This window comes from Thunnus albacares, chromosome 11, assembly GCF_914725855.1.
Source record: "Thunnus albacares chromosome 11, fThuAlb1.1, whole genome shotgun sequence".
NCBI lineage: Eukaryota > Metazoa > Chordata > Actinopteri > Scombriformes > Scombridae > Thunnus > Thunnus albacares.
The window spans coordinates 28,321,993-28,349,746 of NC_058116.1; the positions used below are offsets into that span (position 1 = coordinate 28,321,993).

At 38.7% G+C, this 27,754-nt stretch overlaps 1 protein-coding gene across 2 annotated transcripts in view; it reads right to left on the bottom strand.

The window, feature by feature from the left end:
* The window catches only part of LOC122992637 (inactive dipeptidyl peptidase 10-like), a 205,135-nt gene that overhangs the window by 78,127 nt on the left and 99,254 nt on the right, over positions 1–27,754 (bottom strand). For both annotated transcript variants that reach the window (XM_044366492.1, XM_044366493.1), the window contains exons 2-3: positions 7,824–7,938; positions 3,957–4,052 (exon numbers count right to left, since the gene is read on the bottom strand). In XM_044366492.1, the coding sequence (XP_044222427.1) occupies positions 3,957–4,052; positions 7,824–7,938 (211 nt within the window). The remainder of the gene's footprint in view (positions 1–3,956; positions 4,053–7,823; positions 7,939–27,754) is intronic.

Sequence of the window (27,754 nt, forward strand, 5' to 3'; positions counted from 1 at the left end):
TTACATACAGTCCAGCAGGGATTTATTAATCTGTCAGACCCGAGCCTGTTTTTTTGGATAATAAAAAAAAGATGAATTCGATTGCAGCGTATGAAGAGGATTGACAGGCCGTGCAGCTGACTAGCAATTTGATGAAGCTGAGTGTTAATTTGTATGAGGTAAACAGTATTGACAGCTAAAGGCTCAATAATGGATTTACAGAGATTACCGTAGTAATGCCCATTTATTGAGGTGATGCGATGATTTGTAAAGTCTGGCCTCACATATCAAAATATATTTGCTAAAGGACAGGTTCACAATTTCTCAAGTCTGTCTTAAAACAACAGTCAGGTGCCCAAACTAAAAAGATTTGGGGAAGAATCAGCTGGCTCACCATCATTTCATGTGGCTCTTGTTCTGGTGGTGGAGCAGATTGCCCACTAATCAAAGGTGATGCTACAGGATGCTCTGCTGGATGCTACAGTGCAGAAGCTTTCTGTTGGATAATCATTATGGTTCTTGCAAGATGATGCAACTGTCCACCATCAGATCACAAGTCAAGGTCTCACACATCCACTGCACCCACTGTGAAGACTGTCGTTAGCTGTAGCTAGCCAGCAATGTACACACCAGCAGTGTCTGTGGAGTGTGTCTGGGTGTGTGTTTGAGATCAATGGAGAGGTTGAGCTGTCACACAGTCACCAAGAACCCCTGTCTTTTTCCTATTGTCTTCATACATTTATAAAGTGGAGTCGTGCAACCTAGAGGTCAAGATTATGCTTCACTGGTTATGTTGCATTTGAATTATACTGTATGTTGTCTTGAATACAAAGTAAAAACGGAGTGTTAGTTTGTCCAAAATGGACCAGTGTGAATACAATATGATGCCCGTCTCTCACCAGATTGTCAATGACAGGCTGACGGTGCCCACCCTGCTCGGGGAGCCTGCGACAATACAGATGGAGAGCGACGCTCTCTGAATCACGTGTGGCAGCAGCTGAATGTGACTTTCTCTATCACACACATCAGTGTGAAAAAGACACAAATCCAGCATGCACACACACACACACAACAGCTGGAGAGACTATGCATGTCATTTTTTGCACATGTGCCCGACATTAACCAGATGTTTCCCTATAATCTTTATACAGATCTTCATCAATAACAACTATATCCACATCAGAATGACAATGAATTTCAATGTAACACTGCGGAAATGTCAGACGGCCCTGCAGGCAAGTGACATTCTGTAAATGGATGCCTTTAATGTATATTAGAATGATAATGAATATGCAGATTTGTGCATGTGAGAAATTATATCACAAATCTAAAAAGGCAGAACAGATGCACAGATTGAATACCGTTTATAGTCTACTAGCAATGTTAACTGATATGATGTTTTTAATGATGCATGTGTCAAATCAACAGATGCATACTCCAAACTACAGATAATTGGAGGTTATAGTCGTCATCATCATCATCATCATCATTATTGTGTTCAAGATGAGGTGGAGAGGCACTGCAAAGAAACAATATCTTCTGAAAAACTGGATCCATTACCAGAGAAATTGAGGTGTATACCTGATGAGTCACGGTGCTCTTTAGCAGCAAATTTAATCTGTAATGATGCACTCAATTTGACTAATCGTCTAGTTGTAATGTCAGAATGTAGCAACCCGTCCATGCGGAGCTTTATATTGGCACTCATTTAACTGAGGCATGAATTGAAGTCACCAATTTACTTTTGTAATGTTCTGTGGCAATTTTGATTTAGTTTTAGTCTTTTAACAAAAACGTATATTAGTTTTAGTCAAGTTTTAGCTATTTTATTTTTGGAATTTCTAGGGGACAGGTTGCTCACATGATGATTAACAGGGTTGCCGAATGACCTAGCATATAATCTCATGTAGATTGTTTAGAGATTGCTTCCCTTAATGAGCACAAGGACAGACTAAAATTAACAGTTTCACCTTTGAATTCATGATAAAATCGCACATCTACTATCTTACATTTCTGTGGCTGCTCCGCCTTGCTTTCATTACACAAACAAACTGCACTTGAGTTTAGTTGGAAGTCGCCAGGGGAAAAGAGAATTTTCTGTCTGGTTGTTTGGTCCATAGCAGAGTTCAAAAGACAGCCTACTCAAACAGAACTAAACAGGGAAATACAAAATTGTTCAAACAGATGAGGTGAGAATGCACATGTACTTTTTTTTTATTATTGAGGCTTGTCGGGAAGGTTTAGATTTGCTGAATACAGCAGATCTCATCTTCATATTTACATGATTTTAGACCTCAGGCCAACTAAGAATAACCTTCATCAGTTAGTCATTTTTCTTTTTCTTGTTTTTCCCATTTTCATATAATTAACAGATGATTCAATAATAATCAATGGTTTTTCTTTTTTTCATTGTATTTGTGTCTCCAGGTAAACATGATTGGATTCTAGCTAGTTATTATTTGCATGATAAACAAATATTTAAAAAAAGATGATGCACAAATTAAACATTATATATATACACACAACCTGTAATATACAGTAATTATAAAAGACTGTGACACCTGGAATTTTATTTATCTATTTTCTATCATGTAATGTTAAGAGTGATTTGTTAAAATGTTTCTGTTTAAATAAATTTATAAGATAAATTACATCCTCCTGCATCCCATTTGCACTTGTTTATTCATTAGATCACATGGTACACCCTTTCAGATTATCTCTATGTAGACAGAGACTGACGACTTTCGAGCCAAATCCGCCAAAGCCTCTAACTTAGGAAAAAAAAATCTAATTTTTGCTCCAAATCCTAGTGATCAATCTTTCCTCTCGCCCGTCTGTCTGTTATCGTCTCCCATTTGTCTGGGGTCCATTTTGTCCCATCCATCCACAAACCACCCTATAAAGCTGACTTTTCTGACTGCCTCATTGCACAACATTGGGGCTCTCTCTGTCTAGCCTGAGGTCAGCTCAGGGAATGAGATGGCGTTGTGCAGATAGTGGAAAAATGTCACCTAGGAATGAAATATTGATGGACAGAAAGGCCTTGCCTCTTTCCCTTGCCCTCGGGCGTGGAGTGAGAGTCACGCAGTCGATGGGCAACGAAGAGGAAAGCCAAAACAAACACACTAATCCGCAGGAAAGGAAACCGACAGAGAGGAACACGGGAATACCACAATTCTGCCCGTCCTTCCTCTCTGAGGTATCGCTATCTTCTCCCTCCCTCTAAGCAAACCGTAATCAGATTCCCTTGCACTCCACTTGATGCGGTTTATTTCCAACAGAGGCCTTCCAGGCTTAACATATGATCCCCTTCTGGCAAATAAGGAATCAATACAATGTAAATAAGGAGAGAGAAAATAAATCCGACCGTCTGAATTTGCATAACTAGATGCAAGGTAAATCTAGGGTGAAACATCAGCCAGCCTTGTTTAAAACGGCACTGTCTGCTGGCTGTTTTAGTGAGCCACAATTACAAAGCAAGAGAGACAGCAGAGAGAGATGTCATCCCTCTGTTACTGAACAGAATAAGTGCTGTTGTTTGCATCTGAACTCACAGAGATGTCATTAATGTCAAGTAAGAGAATAGGGGGCGTTTTGTATAAATATATGTACAGTACCGTGAAGTAGAAGACGGTTAATGTAGGCAGTTTACCATACTGTCACTTCAGTCATTGTACAATTCAAAAGCAATAAAGACTATGCTTCATTTGTGCTATTTTTGTCCTTCCATGAAATATTCACAATAATGAAAAGGCACTACAGCCTTGTAAAGGCTATGTGATGAGGGAAGAAAATCAAGCTCTATTAGAACAATTTACTTGTAATACCTTGTTTAGTAAATAGAACCAGAAATGTTGAGCTTTTTTAGGTAAATACAAACCATTTCAGTACCCCAACACAGTGTCCTTCATTGACAAAGGAATTAACAGAAACCGTACAACCAGCAGGAACAGTAGATGTTGTTGTGAATCACTCACCATTGATCCAATTAGCCTCCGGGTCATGGACCTTGAACTCAGGTTTAAAGAGATCCTCAACAGTCAATTTGGTGTCACTTCCGGCTTGGTTGTCAGCTGTAAATACAAGCCATGGATTGTTAAGTTAAGCAATATTTCTTATTTTTTCTTAGTAAAACAGTAAAACATTAGTTTTATCTAGAAAGCCAGTTTGCTTCTAGCATGCACACAGTTCAAAATCAATCTCCATCATTAGTTGACCTTGGGGTTCACTCTCACCACTGACATTCGGATGTTTTCTCAACATCAAAACATCAAAAACACAAAGTCTGTTCTTAAGAGTATGACCCCTGCCACAGAAAGTATCTTGGAGATATATGACCACGCATAAAACATGGGTAGGCAAGTACAGGTGCATTTAGCAGGACAACTGATGCAGATATTGAAAAACACATTTTTAGCTGTGACTAACCCTGTGGCATGGCTCTAAAGATGGCAATGTCCGCCTGTCTGTTAGACCACAACTTTGGTCCAGACTGAATTAATATCTCTATTGGATGGATTGTTATGAAATTTTGTGCAGACAGTCATGATTTCCAGAGACTCCTATTAACTTTGGTTATGCCCCGATTTGTCCTCCGGCGCTGCCGTGAGGTTGATATGTGTGGTGTTGAATGAAATGTCTCAAATAATGTAAGTTGGTAATTGTTTGCTAACATATTAGCCATATATATATTTTGTAAGAAGATAATAAATGAGGGCTATATCTGTCAGCTTTTTGGCTCTAATGGCCCCTAGTGGCCAAAAATATTAATGCAGCTTTAATGTTTATATCATTATTTACTACAACCAGTAAATAACTAAAATTGACACCAACTATTGGGAACAGCCACAATAACACCACATAAAGACACTTACACACACACACATAATGAAATCCATGTGAATGTGAACACATGGAAGAGTTTGTTTTTTTTCACAATGGCATTTCATATGTTCATAAACATGATCATTACTGAGCTAAAAAACCCTAAAGCTGTCCCAGCATTGCCCCTGGAAATGTTTCATTTTTAATTATGAAATGTTATGCCTTCAGCAGACAGAGAACGAGCCAATTGTAAGCTGCTTCTGAATAGGACAGCTGCTGATCGTGAGCAGAATATGAGGGCCAAGTCATTTTGAATGTCAGCCATATTGGCTTTCCTTGATAACTCCACACAACATGTTTGTTTATGGAGGCAATGAAAGTCTAACCAACCATGGAATACACCAGGGGGAGAGTGTGGCTGCATGGGCACTGGGTTGTGATGATTTTACATCTGAGTAACACTGGACGTTTTATCATAATTTTGTGAGCAAGTACACAGGATATAATCGCCTTAAAATAGCCAAAGAATACTGATCAACTAACTGGACTGAACAATTCTGTGAGATACAGAGACACCAGGTGAAAGGTCCGCAGGTTCTAACATGTCCCCAAAATGTTTTTTAGCGGTGTATCGCTGGCATGACAGCGGGTATTGGTGTTATGCTGCAGGTATAATCAAAATAAATACTCAATATAGTGGGCACAGATATCACTGAATATATTTAGAGCTGTATTCATCTTTTTGTTGTTATTCTTTTATTTTTGGGCTACTTAGGGGCAGGTTTTACATTATTGCAGTATGATTTTTTTTTTACAGGTTTTCTCAATTGCTTTGGCACATTTCTTGAAACATTTTTAAAGTTCTCAGCACTGAAGATGCATTTCCCAAAACAGCTCATATGTGCAACAAAACACTATAGTTAACCTGCAAAAAGCTGTAACTCACCCGAATGTTTAATTCATGTTTAAAAACTAAGTTAATGTGTCAATTGTGTCAAAGTCATTGCCACCAAAATGACACGTCCCTTTGACATTGTGTAAAACCAAGGTGGTCAAAATGTTTCGATGTTTTGTCAGAATAACAAGGGACTCTAGAGGTGTGTTCCTCATCTCCTAATTTCCAAACAGTCTTATCTAACACTTACTGACACTGAATGCCTACCGTACCAGACTGTTATATTTCTGAAGCTAACTGACTGCTATTGTGTATCAAACTGAATAGTCTGCACCCAGCGACCAGCCTCTGCGGCTGTAAGGCCATGGTTGATTACATGGTCCACATGTAATGTGTCATCTGTGTCTTTGCACTCTTCTGCATCTTTCTCTATTCTACTGTCTTCCCATTGCTACACCGCCATGCATCCATACTCCTCTTTCTCTCTCTCTTCCTCTTCCATGGGCAGACTGTTGCCCCCGTCCAATGTTTATCTGAGCAAGCTCCTCCATGTTCACAAATTGTAGCTCACTTGCACTCAAGCTCTATAAATGTGTTTTACAATACCCATAGTCATGACTTACACCTATAAGCTAACTGGACAGCACTTGCCACTGGTTGATCTAAGATGTGAGAAACTCCCCATTTATAAATGAAGTTCGAGTTTCACCTGACAACGAACAAATTTATCAATTTAGCAGACTTTACGACCACTCCGTATCAATGTAATTTATTAAACGTGGGCTCAGCACATTTTGACATTTAGATGGACTATTCTGCCTATGATGACTTACTCAATTTCTTTGTGAGCAAAGCTATTTGACTCAGACGAAACAATCTATTTTGATCATAAAGACATGTACAAACAATAATTGTTCAACTTGTAGATAATTGCACATAATCATTTGTCTAAAGGTGCTAAAACATTTGAAAATAGCAACAAAGAATGAAAAATGCTCTTTCTGTTGTGCATAAGTAACAAAATGTGAATAATTTCACACATTGTTTTGACGACTTCAACCGTCATTTGAGTATTGAGCCAAAACAACTGAGAAAAACTGTAAAGTTGATATGGCTAACGTGCTAGCAAATTATCGTCTATTTACACATCCAGTAGGAAGAGTCCTACATTAGTGTTCATTTGGAGTTTCTGTCACCCTGACAATGTGTATATCCAATAATCACTTTTTGCTCTGTTTTGGTCTCTACCATCTCCCAAAGGAAATTTCTGGCTGTTTAGCTCTCTCTAACTGTCTAGGTAATTACCTAATAATTATTTATCAGATATTTTTTGCTAAAAACAGCTACAAACAGGGTTGATGAGAGTGATCAGACTGAACCATCCATCAACAACAAACCAAAACAGCAAGCTTAAAGATGCTAACATGCAGAGCAGAGACAAACTGCAGATCTGGTGATAATTCTTCGTGGGTTCATCACTATGAGTGGCCCCTTTCACATTACACAGTCATTTGATCCATTGCACATTTAAGAATATTGATTAGTGCAGCTTTAAGCTGGACACCATCCAGACATCCGCAGTGGAGAGAGGTGCTGGAGAAAAGCCACCACTCTTTGTTTAATGGGTTGAAAACTCAATTTGGCATATTCATCTGCTCTCATCCTCAGCTTTCAATATTTTTCAAATATTTTGGAAGGCTGCAGTGTACCCTCTTCAGGTGAAGGATAATCTTTTCATCCAAAGGAATTTAAGAATTTTAACATGTTTAGACTCTCAGCGTGGATTTGTGATGAAGTCAACTGCTAAATCCTTGCAACTGCATTCATTTTTTGTTTGTCACTTGGGAGCAGCTAACTGGCTGAACAAGTTAAAAGATACTCTGTGGGTTTGTATGAGCCACCCCTTTCACATTACAGATACATTTCCTGATATCATGCAAAGTTATTTTCATATGCTACCACATAGTACATTCAGTTCTTGTTGTAGGGTTGTAGACAGTTTTGGGACAGTGTCTTGGATGTTCAGACAGGTGCCTGTGGATGCAGATGTAAAGACAGGGGTTCCTGGACTAAAGTAAACACAGGACCTCCAAAACAAGAGAGTACAATCACGGCTGAGCGTTACCTGGTGTGAGGAGGATGACTGACATGGTGATGAGGGAGCAGACCACCAGGATGACCAGCAGAGCGATGGCAATCCCCTTCCAGTTCCTCTGAGGAGGACTCACCCCACCAAGGTCCTGTAGAGAAAGACGGGGGTCAGAGGAAAACAGGGAAACAGAATAATATTCAAGTGATCGGTATATTTTTATGAAGAACAAAAAGACACAAAGAAACAGTCTGGGCTAGATGTACACAATACTCTTAGTAGTCATTTGACCCATAATGACATTTGAAAGCGGTAAAAAGATTTTATGACTGTTCCTTAAATGACCAAGAATATACAAAAATAGAAATATTTCCCAAAAAATATTCTTGTGAAGCTGTTATAAATTTTTATGCATAAAGGGCATGGATAGAGTGACCTGGTGGAGTAAGGACATGGTGAGTTAGAAGAGGAAGTATCAGATGAGGACACCAACACAATCTGTCGATCTTCAGTAGCATGTCTGCGGGCAGGATGGCAGCAGGAAATGTTATACAGATGAGTCCAGGCCCTACAAGACTGTAATGATTGTGCAGTTTCATAGATGTAGAAAAGAGTGCGTGTGGTTTTTATCATACAGCAATGCAGGCAGAGTCGATTGATGATTTTCACGGTTATGAAACCAACCATTCAAAAATGTGGCTGCACACTTCACATTCAATAAAACCCATTGAAATGGAAACCCCATTATGGCTATTATCTTCTCAAGTTTTAGGTAATATGAGACCACAATGTGGTGTGATTGTGATTGTTTTTTCCTCCATAAGCAAACCTAAAGAATACACTCTCCCTGCTCTCTGAAACATTAATGAAGCATTAATCACCCATTTATGAATAACTGATACAGTATTTATGAATGCCAAATACTTTTGTGGTTCTAAATTTGGAATAGAGACTAATTATGAGGGGAAACGTGGGCTGGGACTGAAATGAACCAGTCCATACTGTGAAGAGAGGTTATTATCGTAATCCACCGTATTATTTGTCATAGTTTGTTGTGTATATTTTTGTGTGACTATTATGGTGTCTGACCTCGTCCTTACTGTGAAGGGTCCGAAAATGAAAAGTATGTAAGGGTTAAGTTTAACAGACACAATGCTGACAAACTAGATTGTTGCTACTGTAACTGGGTACAATAACCTCTTGTTTATATAATGACACAGAATCAGATTAAAGTTTATATCTGTCTAGGAAGGCCTCCAAAAAAAAAGGTTCCCTTTTGTACAATTCTCCTGTGGGAGAGGTGGGTGTCATTTCTTTCACTCATTCACTATCATAATCCATCCTATTATTGCTCATAGTTTATAGTGTATATTTTTATTCCTGAAAATGGTATGCTGTCTGTCTTCACCTGTCAATATATAGATATCAAGTAATTGTTCATAGCAGTTGAGTGCTGCTAGGTTAAAGCTACGCTAAGCTTTTCCTGTATATCTATTTTATTTGTGTAGGAGCTGGAGCTACATGGAGGATTTGTTACTGTCAGGTATGTTTTCCTGTATATATGGTTTTATTCCATTCCACAATCGCCCCTTTTATACAGTTCTCCTGTGAAAGAGGAGCTGGAGCGGGCAGTATTATTTACATGGAGGTTCTGCTTTACTATTTGTCACTGTCAGAATAAACTGAGATCAACCACTAAGATATTCCCATGTCACGGCATCTTCCTTTCTAACCAACACAACCCAGAAGCCGACCAGTTACACAACCAACACCCTCAAACCAGACAATCATGTAATAACAGTTGACACCAAGAAGTCCAGTGTTTGTGATTGTCCAGAGCTAAATAATAAGGGCTGAATCCTTTTATAGGCATGGCAATGCAGCTCCATCCTGATGATCACATACTGTACACAGCTCATACAGAAGTCTTAACATGGGTCACACAGAGGCTTCGAATCCAATCCCCCGCAACAAAAAGGAATGAAGGGCTTTGCATGAGCCACACTGTAAGGCCAAAAAAAAAGTTTTCCGAGCTGAAATGTATTTGCTCGGTTCAATCACAGCTTGGCCAACCTTTCTTTTCAAATTACACCTTCTGACCTGTGGAAAACACATATTCTCTGTGGGGGCCAGAAGTCACACCTTCTGCAGCTGAGTTAGGTGTTGCATGTTATGACCCTCAAACCGAGATGCTGCTATATCTTTAGCAGATAAGGAATACAGCAGGTATTTGCATTCAAGGGCTCCAACGGTCAAACCAGCTGCTGAAAGGCTTGGTTTGAGCTATCTAATACTTTGTGTGATATTATCAACAGTGAAATAGCTATCCAGGAGAGTTTGTGAAGCTCTTGGCTGCAACTTCATCTCTGAGTCCTGGTATTTGAGGGTCTTAAACTGGGTCTCCCACCGCATCTGCTGGCACTGATAAGGTGAATTAAACCTCCCCCCTATAAATTTCTTCTTTCTGCAGCTTCTCCTGGCCTCAATTACCCACAAAACCCTGCAGGTGAAATGTAGTGATTACTGGCCACTACAATACCATACCTTGATTGGCTGGAGGGGAGGGGAGACTAAATGAACTAATTAGAACAAGGTTCCGCTTTTAAAAAGAAGATTCCTTCGCTTCTCGTTCAGATTTTCTCATTCAGAAATCCATTTGCTAAGCACTTGACATGGTGGTTTGAAAGCAGTTAAGCTGACTTTTTCATCTGACTGTCTAATGTCACATCTACTGGCTGATGAGCCAATTATGACTGAAGTACCTCCAGTTATTTCTCATGTACCACAAAGCAGCAGATAGAGTCAACAAAGGAACCAGCCACAACCTGGACGTGCACACATAGTGGCTAAAACAGCTCAAGACAAAACCTTTTCCCCTTTTTGGCTGAAGCTCCCCTCTGGAACAAATTAAGAAATCTGATTAATTATCAGATTACTGTAGTTGTTTTGGTGTTGCACCTAAACTGTTGCTGTCACACGCTGCTGATCATACCTGCCCACTTTTCCATGTTCTCTCAATTTCTACTGCAGTTCATCGACCTGCGTGACACGTTCCTTTTTTGAGTTTCTGCCTATGAACTTTCAAGAAGCCAAGAGTAACTTTAAAAGTTAATGCTGCATTAAAAGAGAAGTCAGTCTTCTTGTGTGTTTGACAGACCGAAGTATGCAAAGTAGATTCATACACTGCACAATCCAGCTGGGAAGTAGACTTTCCCTCATCCTACAGTACAGACCTTGATGAAAATCATGAAACACACACACATTTTTTGGAAAGAATATTCTTCTTTTGTGGTCTAACTTGTGGTTTTGTGTCATTAGTAGAAATCATAATGTAATATCAATAATGAAGACATTTATGGCAATAAATGACATTGTGTTAGTGTAATAAATTGTAGTGAGTTATTATCTACTGCTTTTCTTCTAATGTGGAGCTGTATGACCTTTCCAGTGTATGTTAGCTATAATGTTGCATTTAATTTACCTGGTAGCAAGTTAATGGTTTTGTAAATGATATGATGTTCATATTGAGTGTTGCATATTACGGTGACAATGCTGAAAGAGGCAGCGACAGGAAGTAGTTCTAGGAAACCTGTGTGTCTCCATATCTTTTGTTAAAGTTGGAAGTAGTAATGAATTTATGGACAAGAGGTGCATTTTTAACAAAATAATTAAACTGATGATTGTTATTCTATGTGTATTCTGTGTGTATCATCAACACTGTGTGTTCATATAGTGTTCCAACATCAGGAGGAAACATCAGGACAATACAGTGGGTGAAGGGGGGGGCGCCCTTTTTTAAAAATTGAGTCGATGCCCCTCAAAATATCTGAGCATGTCTCTGAGCCACGACCCAAATCTACCAGACTTTTGGCTTCTTAATATTACTTTTATGATGGACATAAGAGTGCAACCCAAGCATTCTGTCTCAAAATATATGGACCTTCTTAACACAATAAAGAAGTTCCCTGTCCTCATGACCATGGACTCACATTACACAGAAGCAGCGTTACATCATTTACAGCCCCCGCTGGACTCATAAGACTTATCTGTTATCAGGACTTGGGCTGCTGCTCGTTTCATTAATACCACAAAAGGCTGACGTGTCCTTGAAAACTGACGGCAACTCTAAATTGCCCTTGTGCCTCCATGCATGAGATTCTTTCTCCTTCTCATTTGCACTTTCTCTCAATCTAATTTTGTCCCCAATTTCCTATTTAGCCACTTTTGAATAATCATCCTCAAATTTATTAACTCAATTATGCGCAATAATAGAACCAGTAAGAGAATTTTGACCCGCTGAGTCTCTCTATTTCCATCATGAGGACTGTCGAAGCATAGAAATGGTCCTGATAAACGGTTAGCCTACTAGAAGGAATGAGACAGCAACTGGGTTTTATCACAATCATTAGACCCTCAGCAGAGGAAATACATGTCTCACTAAATCTATGTAGACTAACAGGCCAGGACTGTGACAAACCAAAAAAAAACAAAACAAGCATTAACAGAATCTTTACCATCTAACATTAAGATGATTTCCACTTTTAATCTTTGAATAGTCAAAAAATGATAAATATGATGTGTCATCTCAACTACTATGCCACATCTGACCACATCCAACACAACCCAACATACACTATAACTGAAATCAGCCCGTCCTCAAAATAAAAACAACAGTATAGGTTGAAAATTCAGCTGGCAAAAAAGACCTATAGTTACATTTGAGTGACAGATGCCATCTAGCAGCTGTAGTAATTATGACCCGGAGAAGTGATGCATTTCAGATGCCGTCTATATAAGGTGAAAAATTTCCATAATCAGAGATGGCAGGTTTGGTGGCTGGTTAGATAGATAGATGGTAAAAAGTGGATTTAGCCGCAGGACACTGCTGTTCACCTCCTGCTTCCAACCACGAGTCAGGACAGTTTTTTAAAAACCATAACTACGAATGTCGTGGTGTTTACTGTTGCCATGTCGATGAACGTTGCCTAACTTTAAGGAATTAGTAGCTTTAACCTGCACCGCGTTTCAAGTGATCAATTTAACCTAAACTATGATCTTTCCCTAACCTTAACTCTGACCAAGTGTTTTGTTTTTCCAACCAGACCTTAACCACAGCGTTGCCACATTATAAAACATCATTATTTTTAACAGTGATTTGTAGCAGTTTTGGAAAGCACTGACAGAGGCGGCATATTAGAAAATGCCCCTATGGGTCGTTCAGGAGTGCATAGTACAATCGATCTACGTGGTCGTTTAATTATGCAGCATATTAGAAAACACTCCTATGGGTCATTCTGGAGTGCGTGGTACAATCGACCTATGTGATTGTTTAATTATGAGGATGTGTTGCTGAAATTAGTTCCCTAAGAGCATACTTTTTTCCTCTACTGGGTTGTCATTTTTGCAATTTGATTTTGTGTCAGCATGTCATTCATTTTCAAAATGTGCTCACTCACGTTGCATAAAGGTGCGAGTCTTTGCTACAAGGGGACACACGGGGTTATAAATAAACTCCTGACAGCCTGGGCAGCAGGAACAAGAAAGCCTGAGATTTTATTATTCTGTATCTGAAAGTAAAAGTACGAGGACAAAGGCCTACTGTTCTCATATAAAGCATCTTTTCATCTATCCATTCTCCGCTATGACTTTTTTAGCACATCCAAGATAACATAAGGGAGACCTATAGATGTCTGAGCAGTTACTGTACTGGTTCCATGCTTTGCTATCTATGTGCTCATATCAGTGTGTGTGGAAATGATCGACTGTCAGCCACATCATTGTATGTATAATGTCTGCTTTACACATGACAGAGTCTTTGTTAAGATGCTTAGGTCACCATGTCATATCCATAGTGATTGCATAATTCCATACATCTAAATGTCAGAGTGAAATGTCAATCTAACAATGGTCTGGAAAGCAACCCCGGGTGCTTACAGTTCACCCAGCTGGACCAACCTACTGACTCAGCACATAGTAACACATTTTAGGTAATCTGGTTGCATCAAATATTTTAATTTTTTTTATTTTATTGTATTTAACAGGGACAGTGTGTAATACATGTATTGTACCAGATATAGCTAAAAGCTAATTTCCATTCTCAGTGGTGACCTCCCTGGATGGAGACGCAAGTTGCCAAAGTAAAAGATGACTTTGTGGTGAATCAAAACATTAACACTTTAAAAACAGACATGATAAAATATCTTTAACCTAAAGTATTTTTCTTTAAGTTAAAGAAATATGGACATGTTGGGAGATACGCTTGTTTTCTCTCTTACTCGAATTAGATGGAAAGATTGATATCATCTTCATCTGTGTGTGTTCAATTCAGAAAATGTGATGTTTAGCCTTTGTAAGCACAAATACTGGAACCAGGGTCAAACCAGTTGGTTTGCTCTGCCTTCCGACAAATCCAAAGCTATTTGTACATAGTATTTTTGTGTATTTAACACATAAAGTCTACTGTAGAATTAAAATAAATGAGACAATGTGCTTCAATGAGCAGCTGTCTTATATGTTGTATACTGTGACTGTGCTACACTTTGCACACTTTTGTGACTCTTGTGTGACTTGCTAGCTCGCTAGCTAACTAGTTTTTCAAAGGCATTTACATCTTTAGCGGATGTTAGCTCTTTCCCACTGCTTCCAGTCTTTGTGCTAAGCTAGGCTAAACATGAACACAGAGATGAAATTAGTGACAGTCTCTAATCTAACATTCTGTAAGACAGCAAATACATTTTCAAAACTGTATAATTAAAGTAGATTTCTGACAAACATTGTTTTCAATCACCTCTCAAATTGCAATATTAACTGAGTAGCTTTCTACTACTATATTGTTAAAGCACAGTCAGGGTGGAAAAGGTTGTTTATCACTTTGAAGATCATTGTTGTATTGCAAAGGGGATATTATTAGTTTTATGGAAGAGATATGCTTCCATTTCATTAGATGTAACAATCCGTACCAACTCTGAGACACGTGAGCCCCAAAACTTTGTTTTTTGCACTGGCAAAGTGAAGTGTAATATCCACAAGCAGCTGTCATACAAATCTCCCTCTGTCTATATGTTTTGTTGTCTTATTAATCAAAACCCCTAGTTTCAGAATGAGTTTTCTAGTTTCACCATTGGCACATACAGAGTTACAGTACACAGTGTTTTTTTTCCCTTCCCTCCCGTTACTTGAAAACAACCACTTTTTGTCCAGTAAATGTGTGATAACTCTCAGCCTGGTGTAAACAGTTTGTCTGGCTGCTGTTCCCTGAGGTGCTGACAGTGCTGCCGGTTCTGAGGACAGTGACGCCATTACGGAGGAGGACATAGTTTGTGTGGATTGAACAAATGGACACTTCAGTTGTACTTACACACCAGAGACATCCCACTTTATCCCATCCCTGCTGAGGGTCTCCACTCCGACTAGGAGGGCTACACAAATTAGAAGGACATCAAAGTACTTCTGTTGAATCTCTGCGTGAATCCTGACAGAACACATTCAATAAATACTACATCCCCGCATGAGTAAATCTTCTTGCCTCCTATTTTACTTCCATCACTTATTATTACTATTCATTTAAGCCAGACTATTAGAGCCTTCTTTTAATTAAACTGACTCTGGCTGTAATGCTACTCTGGCTTTCACTGGAACAAAATACCATCACACTCCATCAACACAATCAATTATTCATCAAGTCCAGTAGACCACGGAAAATAGCAGGACACATTTGTGTGAGGGAAGTATTGAGAGCCATAGGTGGGTGAACAGTGATGATGGTGTGGATTCATGCATGAATTCCTGCAGGATATGCCTGGCACCACTACTGGTAACAAAGGAATATTCGGGGTGTGCACAAAAGCAGATTTGCAGTGAGGAAGTAAACACAGGTTTGCCCTCTAAATTTGTTTGACTGCATCTCTCTGAAACAACAACAATTCATAATTTAAAGGGATGCTCCTGCAATATTAGCAACCATAAAGTTGAGGGACTTGTGAAGGACAGATTTTAAAAATATTGCATGAAATTGAAGCAGCAAAGACCAACATATCCTGACTTTCGGTCGTTAAGATAAAACACTTGATCCTTAACTTCCCATAATGCAACTGGATATTGTCACTTTGTCACAACCTTCATGCCCTGTAAACGCCCACATCTTTCAAACACAGTGACTCCAGTTTGCAGCACAGGCTGTCTGCATTACAAACTGGGGACTGACTACATTACTAGTGTTACATAACCACAGAAGACATTAGACAATGTTATTTTAGGCTGAATAGTACTCCCCATGACTGCTCTTTATGAGTAAAACTGGCAGAGTGGCCCATTAAGTATTATTTGCACATATGAAATCTATTTGTCTACTATTTCAGTTAACAGTATAACAGAATAGTAGTAATGATTAAATAACATTTTCAATAATCAATGTCTAGAAGGCAACTGTAGCATGAAACAGTAAAGCAGACGATGGGGCGATGGAGGAAAAACTCCCCTGATTGCTGCAAAGTGGTCCCTCTGCAATCATAGGGCTTAGCTGTAAGCCAACAGAAGTCATTTTCTATAATCACATCATTTGTCTTTGAAATAGCAAGAATGTCCCACAAAACAGAGAGAAAACAATTTAATGTAAAAAAAAAAAAAAGACTTACATTATTACAGGACGACTGTAATGAGAGCGTAGAGGAAGCAGAACTGGAGAGAGAGGTGGGGCTGAACTGAAAATATATATTTATAGTATATAATTATAGTACTTATATGCCATATCATATATATTGCATGATAATTTTGCATTTGCCTTGTGCAGTGTTTTTTTAAAGGTGTGCACTCCCTGATTTTTTTTTTTTTTACAGTGACTAACAGTGTGTTTGGGAATGTGGATGCTGTCTGGCAACTGTAACAAAATTTAGAAGCAAAATGCAACCTTTTTTTTTTTTTTACTTTTGAGGGAAGTACACCGTTAGTCCCACCCATCCTCCCCCCTCAGCTGGAGACAATGAACGAGCCCAGTCTGTAATAAAAAAGCACCACAGATGTTCAGTGTGTTTCAAACAGCTCTCGCCTGCTGCACGTTAATCTTCAACAGTGCTTTCAACTGTTGCCGAGTGTTATTTTTTGTTGCTGACTTCCCTTCACTTGAAAGCTACAGATGATCTCTATAATAATCTATAGAACACAGACCCTTACTGAAGGCACGTATGTACAGTAGAGCGACACACAGACTGATAAAGTACATCTATTGTTCGTAAAATGTTAAAAAAATAATCAATATTTTAGCTTTAATATGCCTCCTCTGCACAAACTAAACCCTAAACACATGCTGGAATACATCTAATTTGGAAAGAGGCAGAGAGTGAGAAGGATGAGACATTATGTAAAATTAGGATGCTAATGGCGCCTCTGAGATGTTTGATTAAGACCTGCCGTCTTCATCAAACCTCTGCTAATAAGCTTATCCCCTCCCGCCGTACTGTGCACGCATTTTTTGTTTGTGGATGTGCAGTAAGCCTACTGTCGGTGGAGTCAGGCTATTTATAGAGCTGTGAGCTTACCCTTACCTGGACTCTGACCTTGGAGAGCGTGACAAATGACAAGCAGCATTTCAGCAGAAGTAGAGCCATTTTAACAATGACAGCAGGTCGGAGAGGGAGAAAAAATAATACCATCTGTATGAGCTTATTTTTGTTTACCCATGAAATACCATTTCTCTCTGCCTCATGAATCATTGACAGCCACAGCCAAAGCCATGCTGCGGTCTGGAGGCTTAACATCTGAAATTGATCCACTGGCTAATAGGAAATGGCAAGCTTAGCTACATGTTGTCATCTTATTGTATTTAGCATTATCAGCCTTGTCCTGAAGGACACTGCCACTGGCCTTTGGTCCATGTGAGATAATTTTCAATTAGTCACTGTCCTTGCAATATTGGTTTCAGATACTAGAGGTTGTTGACTCACACAGCAAGTGCAGCGGTATTACTGTTTATTAATATGCATGCTGAGATTAGCAATGCAGGGGTGGTGGAATCACAACATGAAGCACTGGAGGGATGTCGTGGGAATGTATCCTTTGTATTTCATATACTTCATATCTCTTTGTGCTCCCAATGAAGAAAACTGGTAGAAATAAAGAAAGTAAAGGTAAGGGAATCTATTTTGGAAGCACAGCCAGCTAAATACACCCATTTGCCTGGTTTCTTAATCACTTCTCTCCACGGCTTCACACATTTTAAAAGCCATATTCATAAAATTTCATATTCATGTACACTCTTTCCCTGACGGCTGCATGCAAAGTTGAAGCTCCTGTGTGAATACCTGTAGAAGTGTTTTTACTTAAAATTTGATGTTGGTGCCATCAACTTCCTCAAATGTACAAGTCAAACTGAAAAAGCCTGATTCCTGTGTGAGTAGATTAACCTTTTCATTTTGAATTGATGACATCTTAGTACAAACTGCATTTCTGTCTACTTCAGTTTCTTTTGATGCTGCTCACCTTTCAATGAAAAATAAGTCATGTCCCTTCACATTATCTGTACCTGCTGCCTTTCTGATTCTGCACTTTAATTGTCTAATCTTGCCAGTACTGAGTCCTGTTTTTAGCATTTAGACTTACATCAATAATGTAAAAAAAGTCTAACATGAAGGCTGTAGCCTTCAGGCCTTTTTGTCACAACAATGACAGTTTTTAAGTGGTGGAAAATGCAATGTTGGCATTGCAATGTTGCAATTATCTCTCCCAGTGTCCTTCCTTTGCTGTCATTTGGAAAGAACTGCGGCACTGAAACACCTCTACTTATCTGTTTTTTTGCAGTAAAATTGTTAGGGGACATACCGGTGAAAAAATATACCTTGTTATATTAGATAAATCATAGTCGTGCGCGCTTCCTCGGGGATATGTATGTAACAGTCTCTGGCATATTAAAAAGCATCTCTGCATATCAAACAAATACTGCTGAACCATCAGTCACTATGCCCCCAAGCCGGCTCAACCTTCACCTGTGTTAAGCAAATGCCTTTAAATAGCTCAAACTGAGTGGAAAAAAATGAAAAAGAAGTGAAAAGTAAAGCAGTTGAATTTTAACCAAACTTCAGAAAGAATGTGAAAAGGTGAAACAAACAAAGAAAAGTTAAGTCTGTGCTGTATATAAGTGAGTTATATATATATATATACATATACATATATATATATATATGTATATATATATATATATATATATATATATGTATATGTGTATATATATATATATATATATATATATATATATATATATATATATATATTGTAACTAATGCTTGTGCTACTGTGCTTATCAATAGGCCCACCTATCAACAGAACTTACATGCTGTACACCTGTCCATATATTATTTACATTAAGTTGAGGTGACAGAAACATTCATACTTTACATGTCGATGGCTGAAGAGCAAAACCTCCTATCTGAAAAATGCACTTTTTTGAGAAAACTTGTTTAAAAAAACTTGTTTTCTTGCAGAATATTATTTGTTAAGGATACCCAATACATAACACACTGTTTTTGGACTATATTACTATATTATGTGGTGTTGTTTACGGTATGTTTGTATGGTTATTTGTATGGTTTGTATGGTTACACTGCACTGTTACTTTTATTCTCTGGTTTTATCTGTCTTATTCCCTTTTAAGCTTCTTTTTATTTCCAAATTTAACACTTTTTAATTAGGGTTAGGGTTAGGGTTAGTTAATTTTTACATGTCTTTTTACTTGTGTTGCTTTTATATTCTGTTTTAATGCCTTTTATGTTCTATGTAAAGCACTTTGAATTGCCTTGTTGTTGAAATGTGTTGTTAACACATAATATAGTAATAGACTCCAAACACAGGGTATTATATATTGGGTATCCTTAACAAATAGCATTCTGCAAGAAAACAACAAGTTTTTTTTTTTAGTTTTCTCAAAAAAGTGCATTTTTCAGACAGGAGGTTTTGCTCTTCGGCCATTGATGTTCAGTATATTACAAGACATGATGATGCCTTTTATATTTCTTGTGATGTAAATGTTGGATCAATATTGAGGCTGTTTTAATATCTGTAAACTGAAATCAGGTAGTTATGAAGCTTAGCCAAAGTTCTATCAGGAAGACAAACAGTATCTTCATGCTTACTTCATTATTTACACTCTCTCTCTCTCTTCCTCTCTTTCTTTTCCTGTTTCCAACTTAATCAGCTGACTGATGGCGATCCTTCAACCGAACTCACCTCCAGATCTTCAGCCACTGCTCTCACCTCTTCACCACCACAAGTGTCTAGACTGCATCAGGGGGATATCCCCGCAAAGCTCACGGCATGACCTCCCCCCTTAAATTGATGATGTCATGACAAGGTCTAATCGCCAAAGACTCCTCACATATTTCTTCAGTTTTTCATATTGTGCGCACTACATCAAATAAATTTAATTACTCTCTAAGCTCTCTCCTTCAGTTCTCTCCTGATTGAAATATTATATCATATTATTTTTCCCAGATGTGGGATTTGCATTTAGCAGAAATTATGCAAATGTATCTGTGAGGTTGGGTTGCTAAGGGAGAACAAACATAAAGAATAATAAGATAATTCAGAAACATCAGTGTTTATCTACAATAGTAGTGAATAATAGGTGGGTGAAAAATCTATGTACAATAGTCATGCACTTTAGATTCCTGTAAGAACAGACAGAGGCAGTCTATAAAAGAGGCAGAGACATTTACTTGGAGATTTGTCATCAATTTTTACGTTGTTTAAATGTTGCCTGAAGAGATTTTAATATTATTTCTTGCATTAAGGTTCGTTAATGGCAGCCTAGGTGAAATCACTGATGTGGAAAAAGGGAGCAATGTCTGATTTTATTATACAAACAAAGACCGGGGCAGAATTTAATGAAATGTATTCATCTGCATTAGCCCATTATAGTGGATAAATCTAAGCTCAAACCTCCTACAGTCTGGGAAAGGACACAGGACAGTAAAGTGAATTCTAATAATCAGCTTTTACCTGAATTTTCTCTGCACATTTAAATGCAATTTTAAATGATTTACATGGTGGGCGCCAAAGTCTTTGTCTCTCCCCTGCAGTCAAATGTCTGATTTGAATGCAATTAGACACAGTTGACTGCACTCTGGCAAATTACACTGCAGGCTGTGGATAAGATTCTAGCCATTTCCTCCCAATTCAAAAATGCATCTTATTTATCAAGAGAAATAAAATTGAGCCTGAGAACCTGACTACAACAGCAATAAAAAAATATTAAAAAAATAATAAAAAAAAGAAGCTCATCGACATGGAGTTGAATGTGTCTGTGTGGAAGGCAGGAAATTGTCTCTCTGTGTGTGGTTGAAGAGTAGCGCTGTGTGCTTCTTATACCTATAGGGTGACATTGGAGGATTCAGCAGGCACTGAGCTATAAAATTGCTAGTTGAGAGGGAATTAGTGGGGATGGAGAGGTGGAGAGGGAAGGACAGCACAGTTGGGAGTCGGATGAAGAGGTGTGCCTCAGCAATTGATTTGATCGTCTCACCATCAGTGATGTTGACAGTGCCTTTCCCCTTGGTGATTATGAAGGTTGGTGTCTTGACAACAGAATACAGAAAAGGGCAAAAATTACTCTGTGTCACAATAAAAACTAAAGACAATGGCTAGAGTGCAAGCACAGAATAACACAACTATTACCTTTTTTTTTTTTTAAAGATCTTAATTGGATTAAACTATTAAACCATTTCCCTTACATACCCTGGGGCTAAATCTCTCTATTGCCATTAATGAAGCAATTCGCACAGTATTCATGTCTACTTGTTGAGTCCTGACCGCAGCTAAGACAGTCAGATGTGATGTATTGGATCATAGATCTAATACATCACAGTGCAATACATCAACGCATCAATACATCATGTAGAATACTGTTTCTATGACATGACTCGAGTCATCCAGTCGTAGAGGATATCTGACTTCATTATTGAGTTACTGTACGAAGGTCTCGTTGAGAAATGACATAAAGACATGTGACTGGCTTGACTTAAGCAAGGATAAAGGGACGTGTTATTTAGTCAGGAGAGATGAACTTGTTGATGAATTACTCACATGTTAAACATTTTGAGTGAGTGATTTTTGCAGGACAAATGAATTGTTGTATGAAATGATGTGGACATTACTCTTACAGCCAGAATACAGCGGGCATGGATGCGGCGCAACACGTCTGTCGCAGCATGGCTGCAGCAGAGCGCGTCCATCATAATCAACTGAAGCTGCTACACTGACCATGGAAGGCTCATCTTTATTTTTGCACGGGCTGGTCAATTTTTTGTTCTCTATGCAGGGCTACATGGCCCTCCAACAGGTAAAATCTACATAGAACTGTGCAGAAGGTTGTGCTTTTTTTTTTTTTTTTTTACATTGCACATTAAAATAAATCAATCAAATCAATGTGTATCCATGATCCTGTGGTTAAAACAATCTAGTTAATTAATTAAGTACCAGTTAATATAGCCTACACTTAACACTACACTAACCCTAACCCAAACCCTGCACGGCCAACTGCATTATCACTTGGAAAAACTCAATATGTATGCAGTGATGGATGGAGTCTGTATAGCAGGTAGAAAATCAAGCTCCGTCCCGTCTACATGATGCGTCGCATCCCTGCCTGGTGTATTTCAGCTGTTAGAGTTTTCAGGACTGCAACAGGGATTCAGAGAATGTGCTTAGAGAGAAGAAATGTAAAAAGTTAGTGACATTTTTGGATGTTAATCTGATGAAAAGACTCGGATGCAAAAACAAACCAACAAAAGTGTGTTTGTCTGGTTAATTGAGAACACCAAGGATGAGGACACGCTTTCACAGTTAATGCAAGATTCAGGACAATGTGAGAGTGAACAGAAAAAGTGTTGTGTGTTTTTTAAAATGCTTTCAAATCATTAGTGACAATATGGTGAAATGAGTCCTGTGGAGTAATAGTAATGAGTAGGGAATTCCATTAAATAGCTCAGATTTGATTATGTTTTGGCTTGTTGTGGTTAAAGGGCCGGTATGGTGGAGACCAGTGAGCTTTGGGACGGATTAGGGTGATGGTAGGAGACCTGCTATGCTGTAAAATTACTCAATTCTATCTCCTCTGTCTTTTTAAGTTATTTGAAACTTTGAAATTCGCGGCTCAAGAGCGAGCGGTGTTGTTGACGTTTACTTTGTTTAGAGACGTCTTACCATTCTGACTATGCAACAGTTGGTTCTTCCCCTTCCCATTCAGGATCAGACTCCAGCTCATAGACTGCTATCTTATATCCAGCTGCAGCCATAACCCCAGGAAATGATGCAGCATAAAGGAACGTGCATTGTTCTGATTGGCTGGAGGTGTGGCATTCACCTTTATCCCCAGTAGTGGTCATTAATAATGCTGATTTCATGTAAATAGCTTCCAAAACAGGCCTGCTGGAGGACAGAGGGGAATCTGGACTACATGGAAAGATGAGTTTAGAGAAATCTTAACAACTTTTGGTGAGTAAAATATCACAGATATGTTTAAAATAGACTCAGTATTTATAAAAATAAGTCAAAAAAGGCCATGCCATATGTCAATGCTGTATGTCAGTGCTGTGATATATGATGCAATCAGGTTGTCATTCACTGTTCTTTTAGCTGTTAGCTATGGTAAGATAAGCAATGGTGAATGTTGAACTGTACAACATTACCTAAGTTGTTAAATTGTTATGTCAGTGCAAACAATTTTCTAATTTTATGAGTTCCTAACATAGGTGTAGACAAATATAATGGAAACTGTGTAATGCGTGCAAATAAATACATGTTTCTGTATCAGATCACAATATGTACAGATACAATTTTTCTCAATTAATTTCTGTGAATGAGGTCATTTTGCAATGTCTATTCTGTCTCTAACAGAACAGAGAAATAAAATCAAACAAAGAAGTGAAGGTGAAAAAAACCAACTCTTAAACCCTGGTATCATAGCACTGAACTCCTGGAACAGCTTGGCGCCGACACTGGAGTTTGATCACCTTGATCTTCCAAAACATTGTAGAATCAGTAACATGAGCACAAATTCTTATGCAAGCATTATGTGATTATGTTTCTGTGTTTGAAGTCACAGTAGCACGCATCAGTTATGATAAAACTGCATTCACCAAAGAAATTGCAGATCTATGAATGGAGCGACATCGCTACAGCAAAGACCAATGGGGAAAAAAATACAAGTAGTCAGCCAATCAGACAAACAGTAGTTTATCAAGATGATCTAAACCACTTTATTTGGAGATAAAAGCGAAAGTGAGTACACTTGAAATGTTGGTAATAATCTCAGAAAAATTGTATGTGTTCACAACTATGGTAAGTATGACTGGTCAAAGTTGAACTGGATAGATAGATAGATAGATGAGTCTTTGATTACCTACCCCTGGGAATGAAATCGATCTCTGCCTGCCCTCAAATGCTAACAATAAGTCCTGCAAGTGCAGAAAACCCTGTTTGCCAGAAACACTCCTGCACTTCATTTGAGCTGAGCTGATGAACTATAGTGGTGAATTAAAATCCTGGCATGAGCCCCCTTGTCAATATTAATGAGAGCAATATTCATGCAAAAAACCAAAAATAGTCTCTATAGTTAACATTTGGGAGACTGTGTGCTAGTGGCATACAGTTCATGGGATATACAGTATTGGCAGGTAAATATGAGACCAGGATGTGTCTTAAAACTTCACAAATGGATATTAATAAGTTTGTACACAGCTGATAGTCATGTGCATCTGGATTTCAGTGCCCAGAAATGTAACATGTCGACATAAATTGCACACAGAAAAGCTCATGTTCAGTCTGCATGTGTGTGATGCTTGCTATACAAGAAAGGGAGAATTTGCATCAGTGAGTTTGGGACTCTCGGGACATTTGTTGTTACAATAGTTCTTCTTCTTGTTGCTGATGTCCATTTTGTGGTTACTACTTACTGAAGGTCTACTCTATGCCCTGAATTTCAACTGAGTTACTGAGGCAAATTTATGGCATCTCAATTTGAGCTGATATATTTTTGCTGGAGAAAGTTGCCCTGAAGCAACTTTGAGTTTATTAAACATTTTTTGAAGCCAGCAAAGGAAAAAAAAACATGCATCTACAAAGAGCCCATCGGCACAAAAAGTCCCAAAGATGGTTCTCAATAGAAGATACCATGGGGTTACTCCTGGACCTATCAAATTTGAGTGGATTAAGGTAGCTGAGCTGTGTGTTTTCACTTCACGTACACATGCACTTACAAGTTATCCACTGTTATCACACACACACACGCACACACACATACACACAAGGTCTGACTGTTCCTCCTTCCTAATTCCTGTTATCTCAGCTCTGGCTGCAGTCTGTCCCTTGTCTGTGTCACACCTGATGACTCAAACTTTGTAATTGCCTTTTAATCCTTTCCAGGACAGAACATGTGTCAGAGTCGGTTAATTTGGGGCACCGTCCGCCTCAGGATACAGAAGAAAGCTTATGACACAAAGGTCGCAAGTGTGAATCATCACCCGAGCTGGGACAATTTGGACAGAAAAGTCAACATGGGAGAGTAGCAGCCTCCTCTCTGTCAGCAACTATCTGTCAAGAACTTTTGATTAATGCATTTTCACTAAGATATGCCCAGCATAATCAGAAGGCAGAAGGAGGTGATTTAATTTGAGATTGACAAAGCATTTTTAAAAAAAATCTAATCTAAGTCCACAGCAAAGTATAAGCTCCATGTCCTGTGAGTACAAATAATATTTTATTGTATTGTAAAGAAACACATTTGTGACATGCACTTCTCTGTGACCTCAGTATTCAGACAGAGATGAGTGCAGATGTGGGCTAAACATTTATTGGGATGACCTTAAGCCACATGCATACAAACACAAATCCTGAATTCAAAAGGACTGCTAGAATATTTACAACAAACCTTCTGCCTACAGGCACTTTTCAGTTCTGTCTCCTAAAATTCCAATCATCTCATGCCCTTTCTTTCTCAATTTCATTCTTTCTTTCCCCTCCTGGAATCAATGAATGCAACCGCATACTAAATAAAGGGAAATAAACACACTATTATCAATATTTAACATTCACAAATTGTCATCCCACAGTATGGTTAGACTGTCCTTACCAGAGACACACAATCCTACAGTCAGACAAGCATGTCGACATTGGATTATATCTTTAAAAAAACTCCTGATTAGGTTAAATGACACTGACTGCACATTTTAATATGTCCAGTGTCATTCAAAAATGTGTTTTGCTGTATGATGATGGTGTGAAAATTCTTAAAGGGGACCTATCATGCACATTTACGGGTCTATATTTTTATTCTGGGACTCTACTGAAATATCTTTGCATGATTTACAGTAAAAAAAACTCCTTATTTATCTTATTCCGGCCCTTTATGCAGCCCTTCAGTCAAGCCTCTTTCTGAAACAGGCCACTTTAGCGCCTGTCTCTTTAAGGCCCCCTTCCTGATGAGCCCAGCTCCGATTGGCCAGTTTCTTTCTGTAAGCTGCATCTCAGCAGACTGTGAGGCTGGAGGCTACATAAACAAACAACAGTAGTAGGATGGATTTTACTTCTTTTTCTTGGTCTTTACTCAAAATGAAAAACTCTCAAATACATCTTTACATGTTTGAGCCAGAATCTGATCCGAAATATGCGAGTGGACAACGTGAGCAACCATCAAACAACCTTAGTGACATAGACTATGAAACAGACAGCCGTTTGTGGGCATGTGCAAACAATCTGATGTCATAAAAAGGAGGAAGTAGAGGTAACATTGTAAACGAAGGGTTCACAGCAGACTGAAGCCCTGGCTTTGGACTTGTAGGAAGCATTTTCACATACATCCACCTCAAGATTTGGGACTTGACCATGTTTAACATACACATCCAACACCCTAACAGTATAAAAACAACAGAAAATAACACAATATGTCTCCTTCAACACAACACAAGCAGCAGTCTGAGCATTTCAGCTAAGGTCATTATGGCATGAAACAACAAGAGAAAGCTGAGCCCTTTGGTTTGGGTTCACTTCCACTCAAAACAATCATGCTGACCAGTTCAGCTGAACTTTGTCACCTTTTCATTCAGACAGGAATTCTCCATCCTTCCACTGTGAGCGAATCAAAGGTTGCATGTTGCATCTTCTGTGTTTTCTTTCTTCTGTGTAGTACACATTCCTCCACAGACGCCGTATTTGTTTACTACTGTGGTTACGGAAACACTCTGATTAGCTTTAACTAGCTTATATCACCTCCTTGAGGACTGAGATTGATCGCGCACATTGAGTATGTTCACCAGGGTCGCGCGTTTGCGCCGTCTTGTCCAAGTGTTGCCATTTGCGTACTTTTGTGGAGCAGATTGGGGGCCTTACTTTTTGCCTCTCTACATATACTGAACGTTGTAACTGAATGCTATAACTGGACGTAAACAGTGAGGTGCAGAGTTGTGCAATATGGAGGTAATTGCTGAGGATGCTGAGCTGGAAAACCAAGAGCACTGGTTGTTTCTTTCAATTATTTACATAAGACATAAAAACGCATCTTGACAACATATAAAATTTAAATGAGACAGATGAAACAGTGCAGTCACAGTGCAGTGCAGGACATGAATGAACTTTTATATTTTTCATTCTAAACCTCACATACCTTAACCGTGGTGGGAGCAGATCAGAAAATGGTCATATGTGTCTTTTTGGTACAGTAATGACTTTGTATTGATAAAAACTACAATAGTCTGTGTGCCTCTAAGTCTGTCCTTCACGTCACACTCCCCAATCTATGTATCTTCACCTTAACACCTCTTCCTCTATTTTATCCCTCCCAATGTCCTCTTCCTCTGGATCCTCTTTAAATCAATTGGTCATTTACACTTTTGTACTTCCTGTCTTCCAACCTTTCCCCTCCTCCTCTCCTGTTCTCCACCTCCATTAAGCATTTGTTCCCCCTGATTCTTCCCTACATGTCTCTCCCT